This window comes from Indicator indicator, chromosome Z, assembly GCF_027791375.1.
Source record: "Indicator indicator isolate 239-I01 chromosome Z, UM_Iind_1.1, whole genome shotgun sequence".
NCBI classification, from domain to species: domain Eukaryota; kingdom Metazoa; phylum Chordata; class Aves; order Piciformes; family Indicatoridae; genus Indicator; species Indicator indicator.
Window position 1 is genome coordinate 61,956,247 of NC_072053.1, and position 26,183 is coordinate 61,982,429.

At 39.2% G+C, this 26,183-nt stretch overlaps 1 protein-coding gene across 1 annotated transcript in view; it reads right to left on the bottom strand.

Annotated features, from left to right (window-relative positions):
- PPIP5K2 (diphosphoinositol pentakisphosphate kinase 2) overlaps positions 1–26,183 on the bottom strand; it is a 59,456-nt gene that overhangs the window by 14,787 nt on the left and 18,486 nt on the right. Inside the window, exons 6-24 of the mRNA XM_054397502.1 lie at positions 20,997–21,151; positions 20,509–20,610; positions 19,091–19,252; positions 17,931–18,052; positions 16,951–17,052; positions 16,309–16,395; positions 15,348–15,423; positions 15,155–15,264; positions 14,226–14,311; positions 13,486–13,611; positions 13,269–13,390; positions 7,297–7,479; positions 5,146–5,287; positions 3,910–4,133; positions 2,260–2,387; positions 1,953–2,067; positions 1,087–1,194; positions 885–1,001; positions 22–195 (exon numbers count right to left, since the gene is read on the bottom strand). Coding sequence (XP_054253477.1) covers positions 22–195; positions 885–1,001; positions 1,087–1,194; positions 1,953–2,067; positions 2,260–2,387; positions 3,910–4,133; positions 5,146–5,287; positions 7,297–7,479; positions 13,269–13,390; positions 13,486–13,611; positions 14,226–14,311; positions 15,155–15,264; positions 15,348–15,423; positions 16,309–16,395; positions 16,951–17,052; positions 17,931–18,052; positions 19,091–19,252; positions 20,509–20,610; positions 20,997–21,151 — 2,441 coding nt within the window. The remainder of the gene's footprint in view (positions 1–21; positions 196–884; positions 1,002–1,086; positions 1,195–1,952; positions 2,068–2,259; positions 2,388–3,909; positions 4,134–5,145; positions 5,288–7,296; positions 7,480–13,268; positions 13,391–13,485; positions 13,612–14,225; positions 14,312–15,154; positions 15,265–15,347; positions 15,424–16,308; positions 16,396–16,950; positions 17,053–17,930; positions 18,053–19,090; positions 19,253–20,508; positions 20,611–20,996; positions 21,152–26,183) is intronic.

The window sequence follows — 26,183 nt, forward strand, 5'->3', positions numbered from 1 at the left end:
ATCTGGAACCTAAACACTTACTTCAACAGAACCAATCTTCCTGGATTTTGGAAGTGGAGACTTTCTGTGTATGTGAATTGGGTCTGATACCATTGGCTTGAACATCACTACTGACCGATCTGCTTCATCTCTTTTAGGCAGGTATGCCTCTTCATCGCTATCATTTCTGTGGGAGGTTTTCTTGAAGCCATCGTTCTACAAACAATACATATATAATTTTCACTTCAGCTGCACATCTTGCAACATGCAGACAAAACTGATTGTTAAACAAATCTTCTGCATAAGCATAAAAAATACAATATGTAAATCACACTATCATTCAAGACACTGCTGTAGACTTTTAATAATCTACTCCATATGAAAATGCAGTTCTAATTAATGATGCTGTTTCAGCTAACATATCTTACTCTAATTATATGCGGACACAGTAATAAAATCTTTGCTCCACAACTCCATTGATGAATTCCAGTCAAGCTTTGCTTTCATTAATTTTTCAAAAAGTAGGTGGTAAATCGACAGACCTGCCCCACAGACCAATGCTTCTTCAACGCTCTGTGTTCATAAACATGCCAAACTACATTATTTTCTTAAATATTTCTTTCAGCTACCAGAATATCACTGATGCAACAGTGATGTCAATATCACTTTTCTAACAATGAGTATTTTGTTTTTCTAGCAAAAATTTTGGTAAATCCACAGATATCAAAATTACACGTTTCCATTCAAAGTGGAGAAGGACACTGTGACTGTATTTTACCAGACTTTTTTCTACCAAAATAAAAAAACTTAAGAAAACCCCAAACTAACAACTTCCCAGTGTTTATTCTAGATGTGTCCACATCCAGAAAAACTAGCTTTTGCTTTAAAGAAAGTGTAATTATTACCTCTCTGGAGGCGGGTCTGTATCCATATCCAGCTGGTAAATTTTTATCTTCTTCACAGCCTTTCGCTCCTGGACTAAAGTGCAGCTCTACGTGGAAACGTTCTTCTGATGAAAGTTCCTGAAAGAAAATTATTGAATAGGTTTATACTTTAATACATAGCTTACACTATTAGTTTCTGAAGATATTTAACTATTTTGAATACCTTGTTTGGATCTTCATAAAGCATGATAACAATCTGTGTCATGTAATTGAGTTCATTAACAACATTTAAATAATCCATAGCTCGTTTCCATTGTTCATCTTTTGATTCCTTATGAAGAGGGGAAAAAAATTAAAAATCAACAAATAAAACCCAGATATTTTCTTTAAAAAAACCTGATCATTTCCCTTTTTCCACATTTACATGGATTTTACATTAACAACAGAATTATGAAGCTTTTTTTTAGGGCTAAGGAAGAAATAGAGATACAACCAGAAAAAAACACAAGTGACTTAAAATTATTCATCAAATAAATGAAAAGTAGAGATCAGAACTTTTCATATTTTGTTTCAATGTATCTTTCACATTCTTTTGCCAATGATGATACGTGTTTTATAGATAGAGGTACTTTTAAACTCTCCAGATAGGAAATATTAGTTTTGTAATAAACTCATTTCAACTATTATAGTATGGAAAATGTTTCTATGTATCCCTCTACCAGTCAAACAGATAGAGTAAGTGAAGTTTTCTAGCACATGGAGGAAATATAACCATCACATACTGAACTATTAAAAATAAACTTTCACCATTTTTCATGCTCTAAAAAGAAAGTAAAATATACAACTGAACACACCAATGGAACTCAGCATTACTTTAATGGGCATGCTGATTTCCACCAATGTGCACACCAGCAATTTGAAATATGTCTCTGCACCTATGGTAGGAAATCAAATGTTTGAAAAAGTGCAATGAATTTTAAAGCCACTTCAGAAAACCAGGCTCTCAACTGACAAAACTTTACTAAGACTGAGTACTTTCAGTTCATCTCAAAAACATCAGAGCTTTAAAAGACCATGTGTTCAACTCACATCACATAAGGCACCATAACGAAGGGTGGATAACAGGGAGTGGACATGACTCTCGCTGGTGAAATACAGCCGTGTACGAACATGGCGTTCAGGGGACATAACACCCCTGGAGTAACTTGAAAGAAACAATACAAAAATCTTATTATGAGATGTGCATCCATTTTAAAAACAGCTGTCAACGTATAAATGAATCATACTTTTCAAATTACTATGAGCTAATAAGGTATTTCAAATATGAAAGCTACGCAGTATCTCCATTAAGTCTTATGGAAATGAATGGAACCATGTGAAAAAGTAAAAGACTTACAGAGGGTGAAGCTTGTTTACAGTATCATCATCTTGAGTTCTCTGAAGGTCAGAACGGATTTTTCTAACTAGGGGAGTGCAGTAACCTTTGGCAATCTCTAGTTTCTCAGCTTTTGAAATACCATATTCCTGTGCAAGAAGAAAGTGACTTTTACAATTAAGTTAAAGATTACAATACCTTCTAATTCTAATTGGCTTATATATATTTTTTTTAAAGCAAATTAGTTATCTGTTAGTTTGATCAGGCTGCATACTCTTCTGTTAATATTTTTATTATATTATTTGTATCTCTTCAAGCAATAAACCATTTGCCTTTTGCTGTTTGATTTGACATAGAGAACGAGTTTTTCATTCGGTGGTCAAACCACAAAAGTAGATTCACATTCTGGTAAGATGAAGCACTTTTTCTTAAGAGAATATCTCAGGAATCCATCCCCTCACCTGACCCAGGTGTAGACATCTACGATACCTTTCGTCTCACCCGATTTCAAGTGCCTTCTATATTTTTTTGAAAACAGACTAAAGAGACACAGGTACAGAATCAATTTAATATGTTTATCTTAGTCTGCAGTAAACCATCCCACAGAAGATCTATATGCCTCAAGTAAAACTGAAAAGGGTAATTAAATACAACTGGAAAATACTGTAACTCTTAAGAGTAGCTATGATATTTAAAAACCTGCTCCAGAATCATCACTCTTTGTGCTGCACATATGAAACCGCTCTTATCTTTATGATGGATCATCTGGTTGCTAGATGATTGCTAGAAAGCAACATGAGCATTTTCCCTTTGCATTATACAGACTTACTAAGCTTTCATTGATTTTCTTCCTTCAGTATGTATCCTCATTTTAACCTACTCTTTTCTAACACTATTCAAAATTGAAGCTTAACAGGCCCATGCAACACAACGCATTATTGTCATTGCTCTTTTTGTCCTCCTTGCTCTCAGGGAGTTTGAGAAGAGGCAGATGTTCCCTCACTTGTTGCATAGGTAGCAGCTCTCTTACAAGATTGCTCTGTAACTGCAGCAACACCTGGGGAAAACTTTAGTCTGTTCTATCCTGTCACCACAAAACAATATCATGTACTGCTGCCTACAAGATCTAAAAGCTAGTCTGGCATAACAGCCAGTAGTATATGAAAGTTTAATTTGTCTTGCCCTAGCCTAAAATTCCATGAAACTTAGTATGTACATTTTTATCAGGAAGCGTTAGCATTTCAATTGCTTAAGATGAGTGCAATTACATAACTGTGACATTTGCGAAGAGTCTGAAAATGAAATCTCTGAAAGTAGGAAGAATGAAATTAAATGCAATTTTAGAATACACAGGTATTCACAGGAACTCCACTTAAATCTACAAAGAATAGCTGAATCACTTTTAATATTCAACCTGCAAAGGAAGAAGACATGGTCACAGCTTAAACTGTTTAAAAAATTAACTTTGAACACATCTTAATGAATTATGAATCAAATCTTTCTTACAAAAATAATCAGCTTGCTAGCAGAAAATAAAAGTCAACATTAAAAACTTCTATTACTGCAAAACACAAGAGCCTTCAACAGAAAAGACTGAGTAGACGTTTTCACAAAATTTGAAAAAGTATTTATTCTATAACTTTTTCTATTTAAATAACTGAAAATGCTTACCTGAGGGATCACAATGTCAGCTAAAGCCTTGGAAAGCCTGTATAATTCCATTGTGTTTTCTAATTTTAAGGAGCCATTATGCTGCACATCGTATTTTATACAATCGTAGATATCAGGAATTTTGCTAATATCATATCTTCCATTTTTTGTTTTAAAGTCCTTTTCCAGCTTGGCCCACCTGCGCAGCATCAGTTCTAGTGTTTCACTGTGGTACAGCTGAATATCTGGATAGACACATACCTTCCATTAGTAACCAAGACCAAGTAACAAAAGGAAAATTTTAATCACATCTTAATAACACTTGAATACAGAGGGCTAAAAGGCATCAAATAAGTTAAGGGCATTACTTCTAAGAACAGAAAACAGATGTGTGTATGAAGGTATCACAACTATATAGCTAGTATCAAGATAGAAGAAAGCTTTGCTGCGGAAATGCACCACAAGCCGTTTAAGCAAAACTCCAGCACCAAGAAATGAAGTGTCCTACAGTACAGATTATGTACAAAAAAGAGCAACAACAACAAAAAGCTGTAATAAAATTCTGTGAGGGAGGAACAGGGTAACAACCCTGTTTTAGAACTGACCACACATCTCATCAGTCTCTCTGTCCTGCCTGTGTCAACACCAAAAGACTAGCAGAGAGTAAGGAGAGTAGACCGAACAGACAAAATCCACTAATACTGTGTATAGCAGACCCTTGTACTGTTCAACGTCTGAACAGAAGATGTTTGAATACTACACATTTCAGAACACTGATAGCAAGATTCCCAGCATGTATATATAGTAGCAGAAATGCACTGTCTTCACTTCCAGCTCTATATTTCCTGCACCACTGGCTCGTTGCCATTAAGTATAATTTTATGCAATACTACTCACATCATACAGAAAGCAACTGACCTTCAGCAAAGATACTTAAACATAAAAACATACCTATGGAACTTGGCTTAGTACCATCTCTTTCCCTATTGCTTTTGCTGAGTTTCAAATAATTAGGCAATCTCTGCAAAATTTGAGGACTAGTCTGAACACCCCAAAGAGCCATTACTTGCAATATGACCATGTGTTCTGGCAGCACTTTACATTAAAATTATGCATATGGAATCAGACTGTGAAAATTCCTTACCTATTGTTGATTAAAGTTCTGCTAAAAGTGAGTTTATTGAAAAAAACATGTTACAATTCTCTGTCAGATGTAAACAAGATAAACACTTTTGCAGTTGGATTTAGTTTAAGTACCTGCAGACTTTGGATCTTCCATTCTTTGCCTGATCTGAGAAGTCAAGCTCTGGATCAAGGAATAGACCTTATCACATGTCTTTACAGGATTTTTAATAACCTGCATGGATTTTATCAATGAGATGCTTCCAGACGGAGTAAGCTGCAATTTGAGATAAACATAAAATTATCTAGACAAACTGACTAGGGTTTGAAAGAACTGGGGAGATAAGATGGAATATATAAAAGATACCAAGTACTGGAGAAAAAGCATTCACGTAGGTTGCTACTACTTTTTGAAGTAATAGCATTTCTCAATTAGCTATTCCTTTTGAGGCATTAATATATCACAAAAATAAAAAACTCTCTTATTGTTCAAAGATACAAAAAATTGGAAAGACATTTAGAATATTATGTGTACTTAGCAACTTTTAGCAACTTTCCATAACTTCCTTTCGAGTATGTACTGTATTCAAAAGTTTATAAAAATTTCTGTAAGAAATGTTATTGCTAGGCTGTGTGCCTCACAAAACGATTTCTTGTTCTATAAAGTATGCTCCTGTGCCTAACTGAAAGAACCAGATTTGCAATAGTAACTCACACCTGAAAAAAGGTTTGTCTCTTCTTGGTTTAGGTTTCTATTTCTATAGGACTACTGCATACACACACAAAAATACTTTAAACGGGGATACATCAAGAATACACAAGATGTCCTTCAGAGCTGACTTAATTACAGAAATTGTAGAAGCCACAACTTATTGCCACTAAGTTGAGTGTCTCTAAAACAATGCAACCAATATCCATCCAAGTGAGGCTTCGTTTCTTCAGAAAAGCCTGCATAACCCAAAGTAAGCAAACAATGATAATAAATAATAATAAAAAGAGAGAAGAATAATTAATAAACATAACACACATACATACTGGCACTTTCCCTACCTTCCTCAAATGTACAGGATAATTTGGAAATGGGAAACTTCTATCCCCTACCTAAGGGCAGTACCCACCTTACAATTATGAGCAAGTAAATCAACAGGAAAGGTGCTAGGGTGCAGAACAAAATTCATACTGTTTTCCCAAATCACAACTAAGTCAGTCTCAAAAAGTTATTATCACTTTACAATCCCAAAGGGTAGTTGTAGTAGTAGACTATCTTAGAAGAGTGTAGTTTTAGTTTCAGCCACATTGCAAATCCCATTACATCTATACGGTGCAAAAAAAAAAAAAAAAAAAAAAAAAGAGGGAAGGAGGGGGAATATGGATTATATACAAAAAAGAGGAGGAAAAGAGGGGGAATATGTTATATAAATAAATAAATCCTTCAGACACTGTACCCTCTCACTTCATTTAATAAATAAATATATCAAGCAAGCAAGCAATCCTTCAGACATTGTATCCTCTCACTTTATCCAAGTACTGCTGAATCCACTGCTCAGAGTGGTTTGGATGATACTTCCAATCTATATGTTTAAACAAATCCACGTGGAGTTTAGTAGTAACTTTTTTTTCAATAATTTGCTCTCACTGTCTTTTAGCAAATATTGTAAATTAGCCTATAAACTTCATTTAAAGACTTGTATTTAATTGTGAGACAAGACCGTGTAAGGGCTTGGGAAAGGGAAAGAAGTTTCTTAATAGTAACAAATATTGCTTTTATTTAAACCAGGAACAATCATGAGTTTCATACTAAGTCAGCATTAACATGCACTAATTTGGCATGTTAATGAGTCACTTCCTTTCACTGATTACAAAGTATTCTGGTTTTTGCCATGTCTGTATTCTTAAAAGTAAAAAAGGCTTTGTAGCAGATTAAATATTGAAACAACTGCAGCAGGCATGCAATGCATCTTGTAATACCACACCCTGTCAAAGTAAAGGTTACAGAAAGTGTGAACAATATAGTTTCATTTCTTGAATAATTAAAATATTTTTAATGAAAGAGTGAAAAAAAAAATTATGAAAGAGGTTCCTACTTACTCCTATTTCCAAGTCTGCAGCTGGTTCTGACTACTCAAATCTCAGAATATCTAATATCACAATTGGTACAGCTTCCTTTGTAGTTTAAACTATTTGCAAGCACACAGTTTTTCAAAACAGGTAAAATCAAGGCTACTTACTTCTATGTAAGAATTTGTGTAGCTATATAATTTAATAGAAAAGTAATCAGATGCTAACCTTATCATAATCGTCAGCAGTAAATTCTCTGTCTCTCTGGAGAATTTCATGGAGTCTTGCTTTAACACGATGCTGACAGCTGCTTAAAGAATCACTGTCACTGTCCAACAGACCATTCATATTAGCACTTTTTACCATCTGGACAAGAATAGGCGTCAGCTCGCCCTCTAAGGCCAGGAGTCCCTGAAGCAAATAATACAATTAATTGGGCCAACAGATAAACCCAAGAATATGGAGTATCTTAAACCCACCCAAAACGCTAATTTCAATTCACGATTGTATCATCTGCCTATGGGTTAGATAAAAAGACATGTCAGACAACGCAGATAAATTCAATGTCTTGGTGTGCAGGATTGCTAGAGGTGGTGCAACAGTGATGGTGACATGTCATGGAACATATTGCCCAGCACCAGCTACTGGGACCCTAGCATCTTGGTAGTGCCAATATTGCTTCTGGGAGACCACAGCTGTTGTCTTGGGCTGCAGGGATGTCATGGAGAGGGGGGATTAGGGATGAAGGATGACAGTTATTAACTATGAAATATGAAAATTATTATTAAAATTATGAATAACTGTTAATCACCTTATATATATTGATTCGGATGCACGGTTGTAACAATATAGTCCATAACTGGTTCAGTATATACAATTATACCCAATTATAATATTTACAGTCAATTTGTAGTTAAGGGAACGAAAGCTGCAGTTCCGCCGCTTGTCCACAAGATGGGAACTCGACAAGACACTTGCAGCTTGCAACTATGTACAGAGATATTTATAATGTTATCACGAGGCAAGTTAAGCTAGAAATATCATGCGGCTACGCGTGGGCGCTTTGAATAGAATGTTACTGAATGTTGCACACATGAAAGATACATTCTGTCCTGTGTAGCGAGACAAGTTGCTGGGTTACGCTGGCTGCTTGCTGCTGCCGGCTTTCTGCCCAGGGCTGGTCACATCTGGGTGGCCACTTTCTTTCTCCCCCTCCGCCTCCGTGAGTGGGGGCAAGGCTTTCTTTCTCCTCCGGCGGTCTGCGGGGAGGGGCAGCTTGCTTTCCGCCGATTGGTGGTTTCCCTTAGCAGGATTGGAGCGGCTCCCTGAATGGAGGGTCGGCTGGGCAGGGCTGGTTCGGAGGAGTGGTTCTCCACGATGGGGCCGGGTCAGGTGATGGTTCCTGGTAGGCAGGGTCGGCCCTCGCGACTGAGATGACGCTTTCCCCCTCGGCACGGCTCAAAGTGAGCTGACTCTGCCGAATACTGGCAGGTGAAGGGTGAAGCTAGAATTATGCCTTTAGATGGAAAGAGCATAAGCATGTCATGCGATGGATGCATGCAGTTGTTTACCCCTTAGGAGACAGGTTGGTGCCTGGGCCTTTGTCCCTCCTCTCCTGAAAGGAGGGTGGAAGGGGGGACTACCAGAACATGTTGGGACAAGTTAGCTGGTATTTGGGGGCATAATTCTGGGCATATGGTGCCTTCACTACAAAGGCAGCCCTGAGGCTGGAAGCAAAAGCAGTCTGACATGTGGGGGACATGCTCTGCAGAATGCATTGAGTCACCAGACAGTAGTTATGGGAAGAGTTTAGCAAATCAAATAGCATCTGGGAGGACAAAGAGATGATAGGCAAGGTTTATTGCCAGGACTCTACAGATGCAAAGCCCTGCGTGGTATGGAAGGAAAGTAAAAATTTACATTTAAACAAGGAATGGAGACTTCTAAAATGGAGACAGCTGGAAACCTTTGTTTCTTTTCTGGCAACAGAAGGTCTCTGGGACAAGGAAAGAAATAAAATTTTTTTTCCCCTCAAGCCTGCTCGCTAAGGAGAAAGCAGGAGAGCTGGATGAAATACTTCTACACCAACACGTGCAGCATGGAAACAAATAAGAGAAATAAGTCTTACCACTTGCAGAGCTTTAAATTCACTCAAATTACAGAGATGTGGTGGATCAGTTCACATGAACTGAATTTGGCTATAGCTACGTACACAGCCTTTTGGAAGCCAGGAAAGTAAGGAAGCAGAATTAAGCTCTATATAAAGAAGCTTGAACATTGAGACCTTTGCTTTTAAACCAGCAACAAGCAAAGATGAGATCTCCTCTGTATGGATCTGTAGTGAAGGCACCATGTGCCCAGAATTATGCCCCCAAATACCAGCTAACTTGTCTCAACATGTCCCCCCTTTCCACCCCCCTTTCTGGAGAGGAGGACAAAGGCCCAGGCACCAACCTGTCTCCTAAGGGGTAAACAACTACATGCACCCATCGCATGGATTCTCGTGCTCTTTCATTTAAGGTCATAATTCTAGCTTTCTATAGGTCGAAGCAGGTTGTTGACTAGTGTGCCCATTGGCCAGATCTGGCCTCAAGAAATTTATAAGTACTACTCCACTTGTTACCAGCTTGCTCTCTCCTTTTGCTTTCTCTCGCTTTGCTCAAGCTACGTAAGCTCGCAACCCCTACGTCTTCTCACTCCCACATGCAAGCGTACTAGAAGCTTCTGCAATACGGAAAGAAGCCAGCTCCCCAAGCTGCTCGAGGAACCAGCACTGGAGATCCCTTCGCTGAAAACCAGCGCTATAAGCCCAGTCGAGAGGACTGGAAGCCCTGAGTGTAAGTTTTAGCCCAGAAGGGGAGGGACTAGCCCAAGCCTGGCAGTCCAGAACTGCTGCAGCCATAAGCAGCTGTACATCTTGAGTGACCCCCACTATTTGCGGGAGATAAGAGGACCTGCCCACAGTTGCCGCTCTGCAGCCCTGAGCCATCAGGGTAATGCAACCTGGGATGAGGGGAGGGAAGGAGGGGAGGGAAAGAGGGGAGGGAAAGAGGGGAGGGAAAGAGGGGAGGGAAAGAGGGGAGGGAAAGAGGGGAGGGAAAGAGGGGAGGGAAAGAGGGGAGGGAAAGAGGGGAGGGAAAGAGGGGAGGGAAAGAGGGGAGGGAAAGAGGGGAGGGAAAGAGGGGAGGGAAAGAGGGGAGGGAAAGAGGGGAGGGAAAGAGGGGAGGGAAAGAGGGGAGGGAAAGAGGGGAGGGAAAGAGGGGAGGGAAAGAGGGGAGGGAAAGAGGGGAGGGAAAGAGGGGAGGGAAAGAGGGGAGGGAAAGAGGGGAGGGAAAGAGGGGAGGGAAAGAGGGGAGGGAAAGAGGGGAGGGAAAGAGGGGAGGGAAAGAGGGGAGGGAAAGAGGGGAGGGAAAGAGGGGAGGGAAAGAGGGGAGGGAAAGAGGGGAGGGAAAGAGGGGAGGGAAAGAGGGGAGGGAAAGAGGGGAGGGAAAGAGGGGAGGGAAAGAGGGGAGGGAAAGAGGGGAGGGAAAGAGGGGAGGGAAAGAGGGGAGGGAAAGAGGGGAGGGAAAGAGGGGAGGGAAAGAGGGGAGGGAAAGAGGGGAGGGAAAGAGGGGAGGGAAAGAGGGGAGGGAAAGAGGGGAGGGAAAGAGGGGAGGGAAAGAGGGGAGGGAAAGAGGGGAGGGAAAGAGGGGAGGGAAAGAGGGGAGGGAAAGAGGGGAGGGAAAGAGGGGAGGGAAAGAGAGATCCTGTCCTTTGAGACCAAGCCAAGGACTGTGTCGTAACCTTAAATGGAAAGCAGTTGCCAAGAGATTCGGCATAGTCAGCTCACTTCGAGCCAAGGGGGAAGCACCGCTTCACCACAACCCCTTCCCAGAGGCCTGACTCTGGGATCAGAGACGGCCAACCTCACCTATCAGGAACCATCACCTCGATCGCTAGGCCTGACTCCGAAGGACAAGGACCTGGCCCCACCGTGCAGGACCACTCCCCCAGACTGGCCCTTCCAGGCCAACCCTGTTGAGGGATACCACCAACAGGCGGAAAGTCGCCCCTCCTCCAGGAGGGGAAAGAAAGCCTTGCCCCACCCTCGGAGATGGGAGGAGAAAGAGAGTCACCGCCTGGATGGACCAGACCCGGGCAGACAGAGAGACCGTAAGCCGGCAGCAGCGAACAGCCAGCATAACCCAGCAACTTGCCTCGCCACAAAGAAAGACATAATGTATCTTTTCATGTATGCAACATTCAGTAACATTCAATTCAAAGCGCCCATGATATCCCAGATTAACTTGCCTCATGATAACATTATAAATGTCTCTGTACATAGTTACAGCCACCAAGTGTCTTGTCGAGTCTCCATCTAGTGGACAAGCAGCGGAACTGCACCCTTCATTCCCTTAATCGAAACTGATTCTGTAAATCTTCTAATCGGATTGAAGTGTATACACTAAACCAGTTATGGAATACATTTTTACAACCGTGCATTCAAATCAATATGTATATAAGGTGATTAATTGGTTATTCATAATTTTAATAATAAATAACATGTAATTTTCGTAATTAATATTTCGTAATTCATAGTTAATAACCATCATCCTCCATGCCTAATCACCACAGGATCGGAGAACAAATAAGCACTGGAAAACATCATAGAAGGCTTCTGCAAAAGACCAGCCAGTTTGAAAGCGGAAACCGATGAAGTTTTCTTAACACAAATGGATACAGTCTCCTGATTGCAAGTGCCTTGAAACCTAAATTTTTCCATCACTTTCTGTTATTACTAAAACTCACTGATCGAAGACTTATTTGCACAATACTTGCAGTGTGTCCTCTCACACACTTAAAAGATCCGTACCACTGAAATGAAGAAGTGTACAAATTATTTAAGAGCAAAAAATATTATACATGCAAAAGGGGAGAGGAACAAAAAGAGGAACCTGCTTATCATGAAGAAGGGTAAAAGAATACTTTGGCAAGAATTACAGATGTAGGAAGTTCTGAATTATGTATTTTATATTGACAGTTCCTAGAAATTCAATTAGTAATGAAAAAAAGCTCATGCTTTATAAAATATCAATACATTAAAAAAAATCACATCAAAAAAGACATGTAAAAAAATATTTCATAAAGTGCCAAGATATAGTGCTGCTACCATGTCTTATGTATTAGGTATGCCTTTTGATAGACCCAAAGTAAAAAGTCTCCTGTCAAAACAACTTCTATTAATTCCAAAAAACCCCACAAGTGTACTGTCTGTAAAACTTCCCATTAAAATTTATGCAAAATATCTTATTAATTCCACATTTCTAATAGCTTCAAACTGTCTAATTTCTTCTATAAAGTTAAAAATCAGTGAATGAAAGATGGTTTGCATAAAAAGTGATGCCTTTTGAACTCCAAATCTTCCAGTCCAAATCACTGAAGTGCCTGAAAAAAGCAATTTTGCTCACATAAAATGCATGTATTATCTCAAGTAAGTTGTAATGCATCATTCTTCCCCTGATTTATGGCCCACTGGGTGACGAATGAAGGCACAAACCACATTGCCGTATAGCAATGAGATTCCAGAAATGCAGAGAATCTCAGAAATCCTCCCAGAAGTCCTGCATTCTAGAATCCCCAGCATTACAGTCTCAGAGTCCCACCTACAGAAGTAGTCCCAGAATCCCTTAACAGATGAAGCAGCTAACAGAAGTCCCAAGCATATCCCTCGCAGTATCCCTACACTGAAGTCCTACCCAGCAGAAGCAGCGAACTAACAGAATTCCCTAACCAAAGATCGAACCAAAGTTAACTATTGCTCAAAGTGGTTCTTTATATAGTCTTTGCTATCAATCCCCTAACCAGTAAAATCCAACCACGTGTATAAGCTAAAATATTTTCTGAGTAAGAGCTGCCAGCATGTCAAGGAGGTGGCTTCTGCAGCATGTTCCAATCAAAGACTGCCAATGTGAGGATGTTCTTGGCACACGTGGAATGCTATTGTTTTGCTCTAGGCAGCATGCTACGGAATTGGTCAGCTAAAGAATTGGTCAGGTAAGGAATCACGCACTCTGCACACACCAGGCAGCTGCCCTTGGAGCAGCCTCAGTTTACACTTTGGACTCTAATAAATCATAAATCTTCCACTCCTTTAAGTCTTCAAAACAAACCCCAAAACATATCATAATTTTAAAAATTTAAAATATGATTTCACATTGTACCTTTGCAAAAGCTGCTGCAGTCATTTGAACTCGTCCCTCATCGGAAGCGTAGATTTTGAGATCATGTCGGTAAGTGCTATGTAATCTAAGTAAACCACATCCAGGAAATCCAGCATAATCCCCTACCAAACAAACATTTTGTTCAAACTCTTTTTTTGCACTTTATTATCTAGATTTATTCCTTGCAATACATTTTTAAAAAATAGGGTTTTTTTACCTTGTCCACCTGGATACATACACCTGAAAGCCCTTCCAAGCTCCTCTGCTTGAACCCTGCCTGCAGGGGTCAATTCTCCTCCCCATTTTAGAACCAGAAGCAGGGATGGCTCATTTCTTCTATTATCTAATTGTACAGAGAAAGGAGAGTTTAGTAGCACAGTATGTTCTAAATACATTTTTTTCACATGATAAAAATATTTGGACTTACATGGCTTCAGAAAGGATTTCTTCAACATTATGAATGGTTAACAGCATTCTAATATGAAGAAAATATTTAACTAGAGAACTAAATAGGTCTTTCATCAGAGTAGTTAAATTACGAAGAAAGCACAAGTGCAAAATATTTAGCATGAAGTCTGAAGCAAAAAGTAAATCAAGACAGAAAAATTAAAACAAACTGTACACTAAATACCCTAGGGTTATTTCAGTCAGTTAGTTTATGAAAGTTTTAAAGATGGCAGTAAACGTTGAATGAGATTCTCTAATACTGTTTATAGTAAATCACTGAAGCTTCTTTTCACCCTACCATTCTGTTACAAGAAAGCACAGTTAGAATAAAAATTTACTACAAAGTTTTAGATGCACAATACAGCAGATTAAGAGACTCTGAACATCTGCCAACAATACAAACAAATTTGAAACAACATACACCTTCTTAACATCATGACATTACACCACTAATCTGTGACTATTTAAATGCACAATACTAAGTGATTAGGTGCAAAAGTAATACGATACCTTCCTCTTCACTGGAAGTCTTTGGGCAACCATGAGGAAGATATGTTAACTGAACTTTGCGATTTATGCCTGAAAAATGCCCATACCTGAGGTAGAACAGGGGAAAGTGAGAGGGGGAAAGATAGAGAAACAATTCAAGTATTTGCCTCCAAACCTGCTATGCTTCTGTAATAGCATACACTAAATCAATGCTGGTCCTTGATTTCTGCACCTTAAAAAAAGTATTTGCAGTAATAATTTTATCAATTCATAGCCACTATGACAGTAGCTATCAGGATCCAGAATTTGGTTTGGCATTGTAGATGGCTATTATTTTCCTAGTCAATTAAATTCTCAAACAAAACTTGGTATTTCAAACAACTGTCATAGATTTCACTAACTGTCTTCATCTTTTTTAAAATTTATCTGCTATCATTCAGAGTTTTGAGACCCCTGATCTTTAACAAACCTTCAAGCCTTAGGAATGGGGGTTTTAAATTACTAGATATTTCAGGATTAATATACAAAGCCTTATTTATTTGGAATCCACCAAAGTAGACAGTACACACAACGAAAGTTCTTACTGGCTCCATCCAACTTCATTTGGTGTCACATACTTCAAGAAGCAGACCCTCAAATACTTCCATTTAAAAAACATGCAAGAGGATGCAGTTTGAGATAATAGAAAGTAACTTTTTAATTAGAAAGTATATTGCAATACTAGATAAAGCAGTAAGTTCAATCGAAAAGACTAAAAGAAAAACCAAATAGATGGTCATGTTCTCCTTTATGATGCCAAATAAAACATTCTTATCTTGATAACCCTTGTGCTTGAATGCACTTATCGTTACATACTTGAAAATCATTGCAATCCAAGCAGTAAGTGGTCAAGCAAATCAAAATAGCACAGAGAACTTCATCAATAAGAAGCCTGAAAATTAGACACTTACATTTCTAACACAGTCTTCAGCTGTTCAAGTTTTGCTTTACTTTCTTCAATTTCAGAATCATTGTTTTGCCCAAGTTCTACAAGAAGTTGCCTTGCTATATCAAGAACTTCCTAAAAATAGAAACATAGGATTTATTAAAATGATAATCTTCTACTTACCAAACACTACAGCAAAAAAACAAAGACAAACTTGCCTGTAACTGCTTTGGTTTTTTCAGTTTTAGTTTTCCAGATTTATATCCATCACATTTTTCAAAGAGATCAAAAAACCTTGAAGAGAAAGAACACTGATTAAAAACCACATTGATAAATTAAAATATTACTTGAACAAGTGTCTCGCAAACTTAAAAGTAGTCTGAAATTAGCACCTTTACACTATTTTAAAAGCATGTTAAAATCTGCACTGGAGGTCAAACCAAATTTCATTCAAATCCCATTTCCCAAGAAAGCTTTCAACACGTTAGAGGATTAAGTGCACTAGAAAGTCTCTTATTGACTTGCTGTTACATAAGGGAAGGCATTCTATATATAAAATGACATAAAATTTGAACATACGTGTGTATCAATTCTTAATCTTCAAGAATCATCCTGAACAAAAGCAGGGAACAAAAATACCAAATGAACAGTCCCACACAGCATGTACCTCTGAAGGCAAGAACTTAGTCCCAAAACAAATACTTCTTACTGAAACAGCACCTAATTCTTACATGATGTAAGGCACTTTATGAATGCTAACATAAAGATGGTATCTATCAGAAATCCAGAGTCATCAAACTTTTATGAAATTAAAAGACAAAAAGGTGCTGCAGTAAGATGAGAGCTCATGCAAGAACATGGATTAAAAAGGAAAGGCAGAAGTACTGGTCAAATGCTACGTTATATTGAATAAAGGCATCTATAGAGACAAGTGGATTCCCATTAAGATGAAGCAAGATGCTTCACAAGGCACAGCATATGAGGAGCCTGCACAAGTACTTTGACAGTCCTGTCAGAGAGAGGCCCACACTTGTTAAATAGATACAACACAGGCTAGATTTAAAACAAAATAAAAAAAACCCAAACACTTGTATGACACAATTCTTATTCAATTCATCACCAAGAAGTGAGCTCTGGTATGAACCATCCAAACTAATTTTCACCACTAATTTTACTTACTTCTGATGCTTTACTTCCATTTTCATTTTTTGTTTTGGTGTTCGGTCCCCATGGCGTATTACAGCTATAACACACCTAAGCTCCATCCTGAAATTGCAAGAGAGTTGTATTTAACAACTCTGTACATGGAAGCCTTTTATTTAACATTAAACCCACCATGAATGAAGACAACTGACGAAGTTGAGGTTATCTGACATAACTACAAAAGAGATGGGAGGATATGCAAGAATATATGGTTAACTGAAAATTATTTACGGTATAAAATATAAATACTGATTTTAAGACTTGGGTAACTACTGAATATTTTAAGAAGTTTTTAAAACAATGATTTTGAGATTTATCACGAGAGAGTATGTAGATTAGAAGCATTTATTAAGCTGGCGCTGGAGCAAGGATTAGCAGTGAAAGAAGCTACACATAAAGAAATGCCACACTTGAAAATCTGCTCTTCTATACTCAGCTTGACTAAGGGTCATAAACTCTGATTGCTGGCATAGTAATTGTGATTCTTTCCTTGTTTTCATCACACAAAATAAGTTTTCATAGGCCAAAGTGGGGACACCTTGTGAAGAGAAAAAAAAATTTGAACAGAAGTTGTATTACGAGTTTGTAACAATTCAAGTGTAGATACTATTTTCTTACATTGTTCCAGAGGTGGTTGGCACAATAGGGATGTCTTCCGCTTCCAAAGGAATTGACCATGGTATCTGAAACTGGGGAGCAAGTTCTCTCATTATGATATTTCTGAAAAAGGAGTTAAAAAGAAAAACAAATACTAAGTTTAAAGTATACCTCATGTAACACATAAAAATTCCAAATCAAATAATATACATTAGCTTAAGGAATAAAGCATAGTGAAAAATGATGTAATAGATTTTTTTTCATAGAATTTAATAGCTACAACTGGAATAGAGAGAAATCAAAATGAGTCTGACAACTGCAACTCCAACTCACAAGAACTACAATTGTCATCTGTGATTTCAGATTAGCTTATTCTTCATTCAGCATGATCCCAGACCATTTGACAATGAAGAAAGCCACTTTACATCTCATCAATGCAACCTTATTGTAAAGCCAGTTGAACTTGCCAAAACAGGATCAGCCTACTTTGAGGACACCACTTCATTCTTTATGAATCCCTGTTATATTTTTCTTTGTTGTCAGTGGCAGAGGGAAGATGCAATGACAAGTGATATTTTGATGCTACATCAGTTTGGATCTACCTGTATGAAATCCACAAATGTCCTTCAGAAATGTACAATGTCCTTCAGATCAAAGATAACGTACATTATCAGCAAGTGTAACTGTCCAGTGGTGCTTCTCTACTTGGGGAAAAAAAAATCTCAACTACTTTAAAAATGTAATCTGGATTACAAAGTATTTTTTCCATTTTTAAGTGTTCAAAACACACTTCAAGTCAGATGTTTTGGATGATTTTAAGAATAAGGAATTTATTTACGATTTATTTATTGATTTAGCCTTCTTTATTGTAATTTATTACTTATTTTTTGTGCTACTTCATTTAAAATAATTAATTTAGGATTAAGGAAGTATGACACAAACTATAGTCACAGACAAGAGTGAACAACCAAAACTCCTGAAATAAAATAGTCAACTCTTACCCCAGTATTTTAGCACAATCATCATAGTATTTCATGGAGTTCTTCACAAAACTGAAGCCATTCACATCACAGACATAGGACTGTCCATTAGCACGCAGCAAATCAAAGCCACAAACTGTTTGCTGTTTTTAAGAATAAAAGTTCAAGTCATTAATCACCTTCCTTAGGATTCCTTGTCCTAAATAAACTTTAAATTTTAACATAGTATTAATGTTAATACTCTGTGAAAGTATGTTAATACTCTGTGAAAGCATGACAAAAATATGACAGATTTCATGCTTAGTACCCTTCCTATATATTACTAGGAGTATCAGTGCTGAAAGTCATGTTCACCTGCATGAACTTATTCAAGACTTAAGAGCATAAGCAACAATGGGCCTACAAATTCCCCATTTTGACAGTGGTTTCCCTCTACACATAATTTCTAAGGCTGGCAGGTAAGAAATGAGAAGTTGTCATCAAAAACATTTTTGTCCAAATTTAAATTTGACAGGATAGTTTTGACATTGACATAATATTTACCTTCTTAGTGTAAGATACTAGATGCTATTTCAACAGATTACTTTTTCACATCTCAAAGCCCATTTTGCTGGCTGATAGAGATCCACACTCTACAAGCTCCAGAATGTCATCATAGTTACATACAGGTAATGAGTCAGATTGCAAGACAGTCTTTTAATAAAGACAAGTGAAAGAAGGGTAAAAGATTGAAGTTTTGAACAACGAATTAAACAAAAATGTCAACTATAAAATACTTCAAATAAGGACCTAGTCATGCTAGTACCAAATTAACATTTAATTGGGCTCAATGTAAACACTAGTTAAAAAAAGTTACTGAAACTGTATTTTGTCAACTTAGAAACCATTAACAAAATGTGTGAACCTGTTATGCATGAAACAGTTAAACTGTTGGACTAGCAAAGCACAATAGCAACATCTGAATTAAGTAAATTTATGCAGCATAAGCAACCTTTTCAGTCTGACAAAGAACTCTTCCAGATTAAAAAAAGATGTGATGAGGAAGTCTAATGTTTCACCTTCGTAGGAGTTCAGCAGCAATTATCACTGCTAGCTCTGCACTGAAACCTTACAGAAATTTAATGTTATCAGCAATTAATTAACACTAAAGGTTTGCTCAGATAGGAAAATAATCTGCTTACTTTAAAGGCAAGGCATACTTTCCAAGCAATTAACTTCTCTCTTGCATTCAGGATGACTGGATACCTCACTTCTTTTCCTTCACTATCTCGTTCTACCTTGCCATCCAGAGCTGGAGATTTCCGGGCTTCAGCATGAGCATAGTCTGGACCTACTGTGTACACCTTTATTGAAAAACATATAATCATACATTTAGCTAAATTTATGCCAAATATGGTAACAACTTGAAAAGAACACCCATCATTTACTGACAACCTAGCATAAAGCTAGAGGAGAAAACATGTACTGGAAGAGACTTGGCAGCAGCCCTCAAAAATGGGCTACTGTCACTTATATTAAAAACAAAACTCTAAGCTTTGATTAAAAAAAGCATTCATCTAAAACAGGTAACTGGAAATGCTTCCTGTTTAGTCAGTTCAGGCAATAGGGTGAGTTGGTTGAAGCTGCCCAATATAAAATTGACAGTATTGTTACTTGAAGAAAATCCATTATTTATTTGGGGGTGTTTGAAGCCCACAGGGCATCCTGATGGCTAAACTACAAATAGTCCCCACCCTGTGAGTCATTTGCATCTCTCCAGGTAACAGGAAATTTGTCTTCCTGGAAGCAGTCTATAAAGCCCTTACACAGATGTCTCTGTAAACTCAGATGAATGTATTGTTAAGTGTTGCACAGTATAACCACCTTTTCATTAGTATAGCTTATGAAAATGTAGCAATTTAAAGAACAGGAAATTTGTCAAAGAAATAAAATGAGCATTCCCCTCATGTATCACCAAGTGGAAAAATTTGACTGGAGTTGATAAAGGCTCTCTGTCTTAAGATTGGATAAAGCTTACACTTTCTAAATCTCAACATTTTGTCTGAATATAGTTATCTCTCATGCATATTATACATTTGTTACATCTTTTGTAATGGTCTTAAAACACTCAGAACTAAAACAAAGGGAAAGAAAGCAATCCTTGTACATGACTGGTTTAACACCTAATCTATTATTGCTGTATTTTAGCATTTTTTAATGCTACCTAATCTTTACATCCATTAAGAAAATAAAAGAACAAAAAGTGGAAAATAATTACAGATAAGGGCAATGCAGATTTCTTTGTAACCTTCAGCAGAGTATCTAGCAACTTCTGTTTACATACGAAAGTATATGCTGTCTGGTACTAATGCAATACAAAAAAGGAAAGACAATGTGTTTCGTAGTAAGACTCCAGCACTTGATTATAACAACATAAGTCAAGCTGCTCTATGTTACAAGTACTGTGTTTACGTAAAGTAAAAATTAAGTTTTTTATGAACTGTATGAAAACTTCATTAAAATTAATACCTGACACAACAATACTCTAATCTTTAAAAGAAACAAGCCCTTTGGACACATGATTGTTCTAAATACAAGCAAGAATGTGCAGTTGTCATACCTTCACATCAGTGCCATCTGTAGGCATGAATTCCTCATAAATATAGGAGCCAGTTTTTCTCACACTGCTCTCAGGGGAATAAACGCTGCTTCTGCTGCCAATCTGAAATTAATATTTCTCTGTTAAAAAACTCACTAGGCTACTGTCTGAGATACTTTTACTGAGATACTGCTGAAAATAGCACATGCATACCGAGAAAACAATTCCTGTACCAAATAAAGCAAGCAGGTTTTGAACATTCAAAAAAGATTTTCCTAAGTCTAAAAGCACACTGACAGCATATGCTTCTTTTACCTATGGGAATATGCAGTGGCTGACAATCCACTGTGAGAAACAAAGGTCTTCTTTCAATCTGCATTCCCCTGAAATTAATTTCTCCGGTCTGCCACTACTCCTACACAAGCAGGACATGCTAAAACAGCTAACAGATGGATAGGCTAGAATTATTCTGCAATTCTGTTAGACATCTGCAACTACAACACTCTCACCTTCCGGAAGAGCCTCTGGCTTCCACCTCCAGCAGATGTTGGATAATAAATGTAAACATTGTGGTCCTCAGCACTAACTGGCTTTTCTACAAAAGGCTTTTGAAAGATTTCTCCATTCACTTCCACATGATCTTCTCCTTCAATCAAGTTACATTCTGAAGAAACGGTGAAAATAACAGAGACACAGTAATATATACATTGAATGTCTTAATGAATTCATGAAATCAACACATTTGGGACAATGTACAGTGAAATGAAAAGATTGTATTAGGTTTTTGTTTCACTAATTTGTTACTTACTGCACAAAGTCAGACGATAATATCCTGAACACATCTGCTGTACCATGTATGTTTTATGTTACTTTAACACCATGTTCCAGGATTTCTGCTGATTCCCTTAATTTCAAACAAGAAATTGTCTCCTACAGATACATAAGCTTGAATGGGTTGTATTTTTTTTAGAAATGTTTTCAAGACAGAAGGTAGGGCTGTTTCTTTATTCAGCACCTTTCTTTGAAGTACCAGGATGGTGGATGGGAAGTGAACATGGTGTGGGGCCAGATACAACAGTACATTTAATAGGTGGAGAACTGTCTCATACTGTGCTTGATGGACCTTGCAGAGAAGATTAGGTTCTTCTAAAATCAAGAGTCTCTTTATTACAGTTGGCTGTTAGCAGCAGCTTTTTATTTGACTTTTGTAACATAAATGAGTCCTTTACCCCATAGATTATGTATTTTAACCTAAAATTCCCTACCTCTGAAGAGCTACACTGCAGTAATACTTCAGTATTATTTTTCTTATCTCTTACTCTATTGTCTTAAGGTATCCTTGCAATCCCCTATTGTTGCTGTAAGTCTTCATTTTCATGGAATTGTAGAATCACAGAATGGTATGAGATGGACCTTCTCCAGCTCTTTTCTAGACTGAACATACCCACCTCCCTTAGCCTGTCCTTGTAGGAGAGGTGCTTTAGCCCTTTGATCGTATTTGTGGTCCTCCTCTGAACCCTCTCCCACAGATCCATGCCCTTCTTGTGTTTGGGGAGTCCAGGGGTGGACACAGTACTCCAGGTGGAGTCTCACAAGAGCTGAGTAGAGGGGCAGAATCACCTCCCTTGACATGCTGGCCACTGTAACGGTCCAATGGTGGGTAATTTGGCAGAACTTAAAACTCTCTTGTGTTCCAGCTTGTCTGCAGATATCAGAGGGGCTGAAGGAGGCTGAGCTTAACTCCTGAGTGATGCCCAACTGGATCTTTAATGTGACTAACTTAACATTCTCAGAACCAGAATTAAGACTCAAATGGAGTCAAGTGCCAAACCAGTTTATTTGACAGGCAACAGGGATAAATACCACAGTGCTCCAGTCTGTAAGGGGTTTGCATTGCAATCACGTGAGTGGGGGTGACACAAACAGGGGTGATGAGAGGGGATCTAGGCATCTCTCAGCAGGCAGGGCAACAGGCAGAGCAGCATGGCAAGCACCATGGCAGTCCTCAATGGTCCCAGTCTCTAGCCACTGACCTCTCAGCAACTGATTCTTCACATTCAGCTCCCTCACAAACAGCTTTTCCCTAGCAGCAGCACCTCAGGCAGGCAACGACCCCTGCTCCCCTTGTAGATCATCTCCAAGCAGTTCTCTTGTATGCTATTACCCCTGTAACTTCCCTGGCAGGTGACCCCCTTGGCAGATGGGGTCTCCTAGCACACCATACTGTGACGCCTTTTATAGTTTCACACTGTTGCTAAAAATAGCCACCCGCCCTGACTGGACAGTACAGCACATGCCTGATGCAATCTCCAGGCCTCTAAACTCTGTCTCTGTTGCCTCTGCCTCCAAGGAAGTCCCGACAGTCCTAAAGTTCTGCCAGGCAGCCTCCCAGGTCCTAGCATCCCTCAGCTGACCCCAGGGGGTCAAGGTCAGGCTCCCCACATCCCAAAAAATTCTCCCAACAATGTTGAGCGACATATATAATGATTTCCAGTCCCTTTTGATGCAGCTCAGGATACAGTTGGCTTCCTGGTCTATCAGCAGACTTTGCTGGCTCATCAACCAGCAGCCCTAAGTACCCCTCTGCAGGGCTGCTCTCTATTCACTTGTCACTCAGCCTGTATTGTGTTTGGGATTGCCCTGACTCAGGTGCAGGATCCTGCACATTGCCTTGTTGAACTTCCTGAGGTTGGCACGGGCCTATCTCCCAAGCCTGTCAAGGTCCCTCTGGATGGCATCCCTTCCGTCCTGTGTGTCAACCACACCACACAGCTTGGTGTCATCAACCAACTTGCTGAGGGAGCACTTGATCCTACTGTCTATGCCACCAGCAAAGACATTAAACAGCACCAGTCCTAACACTGACGCCTGAGGAACTTCACGCATCACAGGTCTCCACTTGGACATTAAGCCATTGAGAGCAACCATCTAGCCAATTCCTTATCCACAGAGTGGTCCATCCATCAAATCTATGTCCTTCCAGTTTAGAGATCAGGATGTTGTGCAGAACGCTGTCAAATACTTTGCACAAGTCTGAGAAGCTGACCCCAGTTGCTCTTTCCTTGTCCACCGATGCTGTGAGGCCATCATAAAAAGCCACCAAGTTTGTTAAGCAGTTTCACCCTTAGTGAAGCCATGTTGGTGGCCACCAATCACCTCCTTTTTTCCCCATGTGCCCTAGCAGAGTCTTCAGGAGGATCTGCTCCATTATCTTGCTAGACACTGAGATCACAGAATCATAGAATCATCCAGGCCAGAAAGGATCTCCAAAATCATCAAGTCCAGCCATTTTGCCCACTCCACCAAGTCTGTCACTACACCATGTCCCCAGGCACTAGATCTATACAGCTTTTAAACAGGTCCAGGGACAGTGATTCAACCACCTCCCTGGGCAGCCTGTCCCAGTGCCTGATAACCCTTTCCATGAACATTTTTTTCCTAATGACCAGTCTAAACCTCCCCTGGTGGACTTTGAGGACATGCCCTCTCATTTTATCATTAGTTACTTGTGAGAAGAGACCAGTGCTTACCTCTCTACAACCTCCTTTCAGATAGTTGTAGAGAACAGTAAGGTCTCCTCTCAGCCTCCTTTTTTGTAGACTAAACATCCCCAATTCCCTCAGCAGTTCCTCGTAGGACTTGCTCTCCAGGCCCATTCACCAGCTTAGTAGCCCTCTTCTGTACCCACTCCACTCTTTCATCTACTGCAGTGCCCAAAAGTGAACACAGTACTTGAAGCATGGGTTCAGGTGCAGGACCTGGCACTGGGTATTGTTGAAGCTCATACAGCTGACCTCAGCCTATCGGTCCAACCTATCCAGGTCTGTCTGTAGAGCCTCCCTACCCTCACTCCCACCTAATTTTGTGTCATCTGCAAACTTACTGAGGATGCATTCAATCCCCTTATCCAAGTAACTGATAAAGAAATTGAACAGGACTGAGCCTTAGGGAACACCACTTGTGACTGGCTGCCAGGTGGACTTAACTCCACTGACCACTACTCTCTGGGCCTGGCCATCCAGCCAGTGCTTTATGCAGAAGAGCATGCATCCATCTAAGCCATGAGCAGCCAGGGTTTTTATGAGAATGCCATGAGAAACAATGTCAAAGGCTTTACAGAAGTCCAGGTAAACAATACCCACAGCCTTTCCCCCATCCACTAGGCAGGTCATGTTGTCATAGAAGGAGATCAGGTTCATCAGTCAGGACCTGCCCTTCATAAACCCATACTGACTAGGCCTGCTCACCTGGTTGTCCTGTACATGGTGCATAATGGCACTCACGATGACCTTCTCAATAACCTTCCCTGGCACCTGGTCAGACTGACAGGCCTGTCATTCCCCAGATCCTCCCTTTGCCTTTCTTATAGATGGGAGTCACATTTGCTACCCTCCAGTCCACTGGGACCTCCCTAGACAGCCACGACAGCTGGTAAATGATATGGCTTGGCATGTAAACCCACCAGGTCCTTCAGTACCCTTGGGTGCAACCCATCTGGCCCCATAGACTTGTGCATGTTTAAGTGTTGTAGAAGGTCACTGACCATCTCCTCTTGGATTGCAAGGATTCATTCTGCCCCTCCTCATCTTCCAGCTCAGGAGGCTGGGTGACTAGGGAACAACTAAGTCTACTCCTAAAGACTGAGGCGTTAAGTACGCAGCGTTTCCCTCATCTTTCATCACTATGTTACCCACTACATCCAGTAAAGGATGAAGATTCTCTCTGGTTCTCCTTTTGATAATTTATATTGTTGTCTTTAACAGCAGTAGCTAGGTTGAGTTCTAATTGGGTTTTGGCACTTCCAATTCTCTCCCTGCATAACCTCACTACATCTTTGTAGTCCTCACAAGATACCTGACCCCCCCCTCCAAAGCCCATAAACTCTTTGATGAAACTGACTGCAGTTCCTAGGATCTTCCTTATCTCCCCTTTTGAAAATGGGGGCTATCTTTCCCCTTTTGCAGTCAATGGAAACTTAACAAGACTGCCATGACTTTCCAAATATGATGGAAAGTGGCTCTGCAACTTCATTAGCTAGTTCAACAAGGACCCACAGATGGATCTCATCAAGGCCCATGAACTTTAGGTTCATTAGAAGGTCTTGAAGCCAGTTTACTCTTACAGTGGGCAGATCTTCATTCTACCAGTCCCTGTCCTTGCCTTCTGCGACTCAGATGGTATGGTTAGATTTGTTCGGACTAGATTTCCCTTGTATTTGCTTACACTTAGAAAGGAAAGTACTCAATAGCTTCACCTATTTCTGTGAATATCACTTTCTCAAGTAAAAATAATAGTTATTGTAGACAATATAACATTAGCAATGCTGTTCTCTTTAGTGATGTATTAGAATTCCAGTTTGAGTGTACAAGCTCTTCTGTGGTGGCTGTAAGAGGATTGTAACCCCAGACTTCACAAACAAGCTTGTACTGTGTTTGGTGGGGATGGAGTTAATCTTCATTGCAGCTGTTTGCTATGTTTTGAATTTGTGATAAAAACAGTCTTGATGGGTTTTGTTATTGCTGAACAGTCCTTACACAGTTTCAATACCTTTTGTGTTTGAAATATTGTTCCCCCCAATCAATACAGGTTAATTCATAACTATAATTTAAATACTAGAAGAGACATAATTTTCTGCACAAATGAATCGATCGTCCAGCAAGTGAAAATGAGCTTTTCTCTATGTATGTATTGTTATG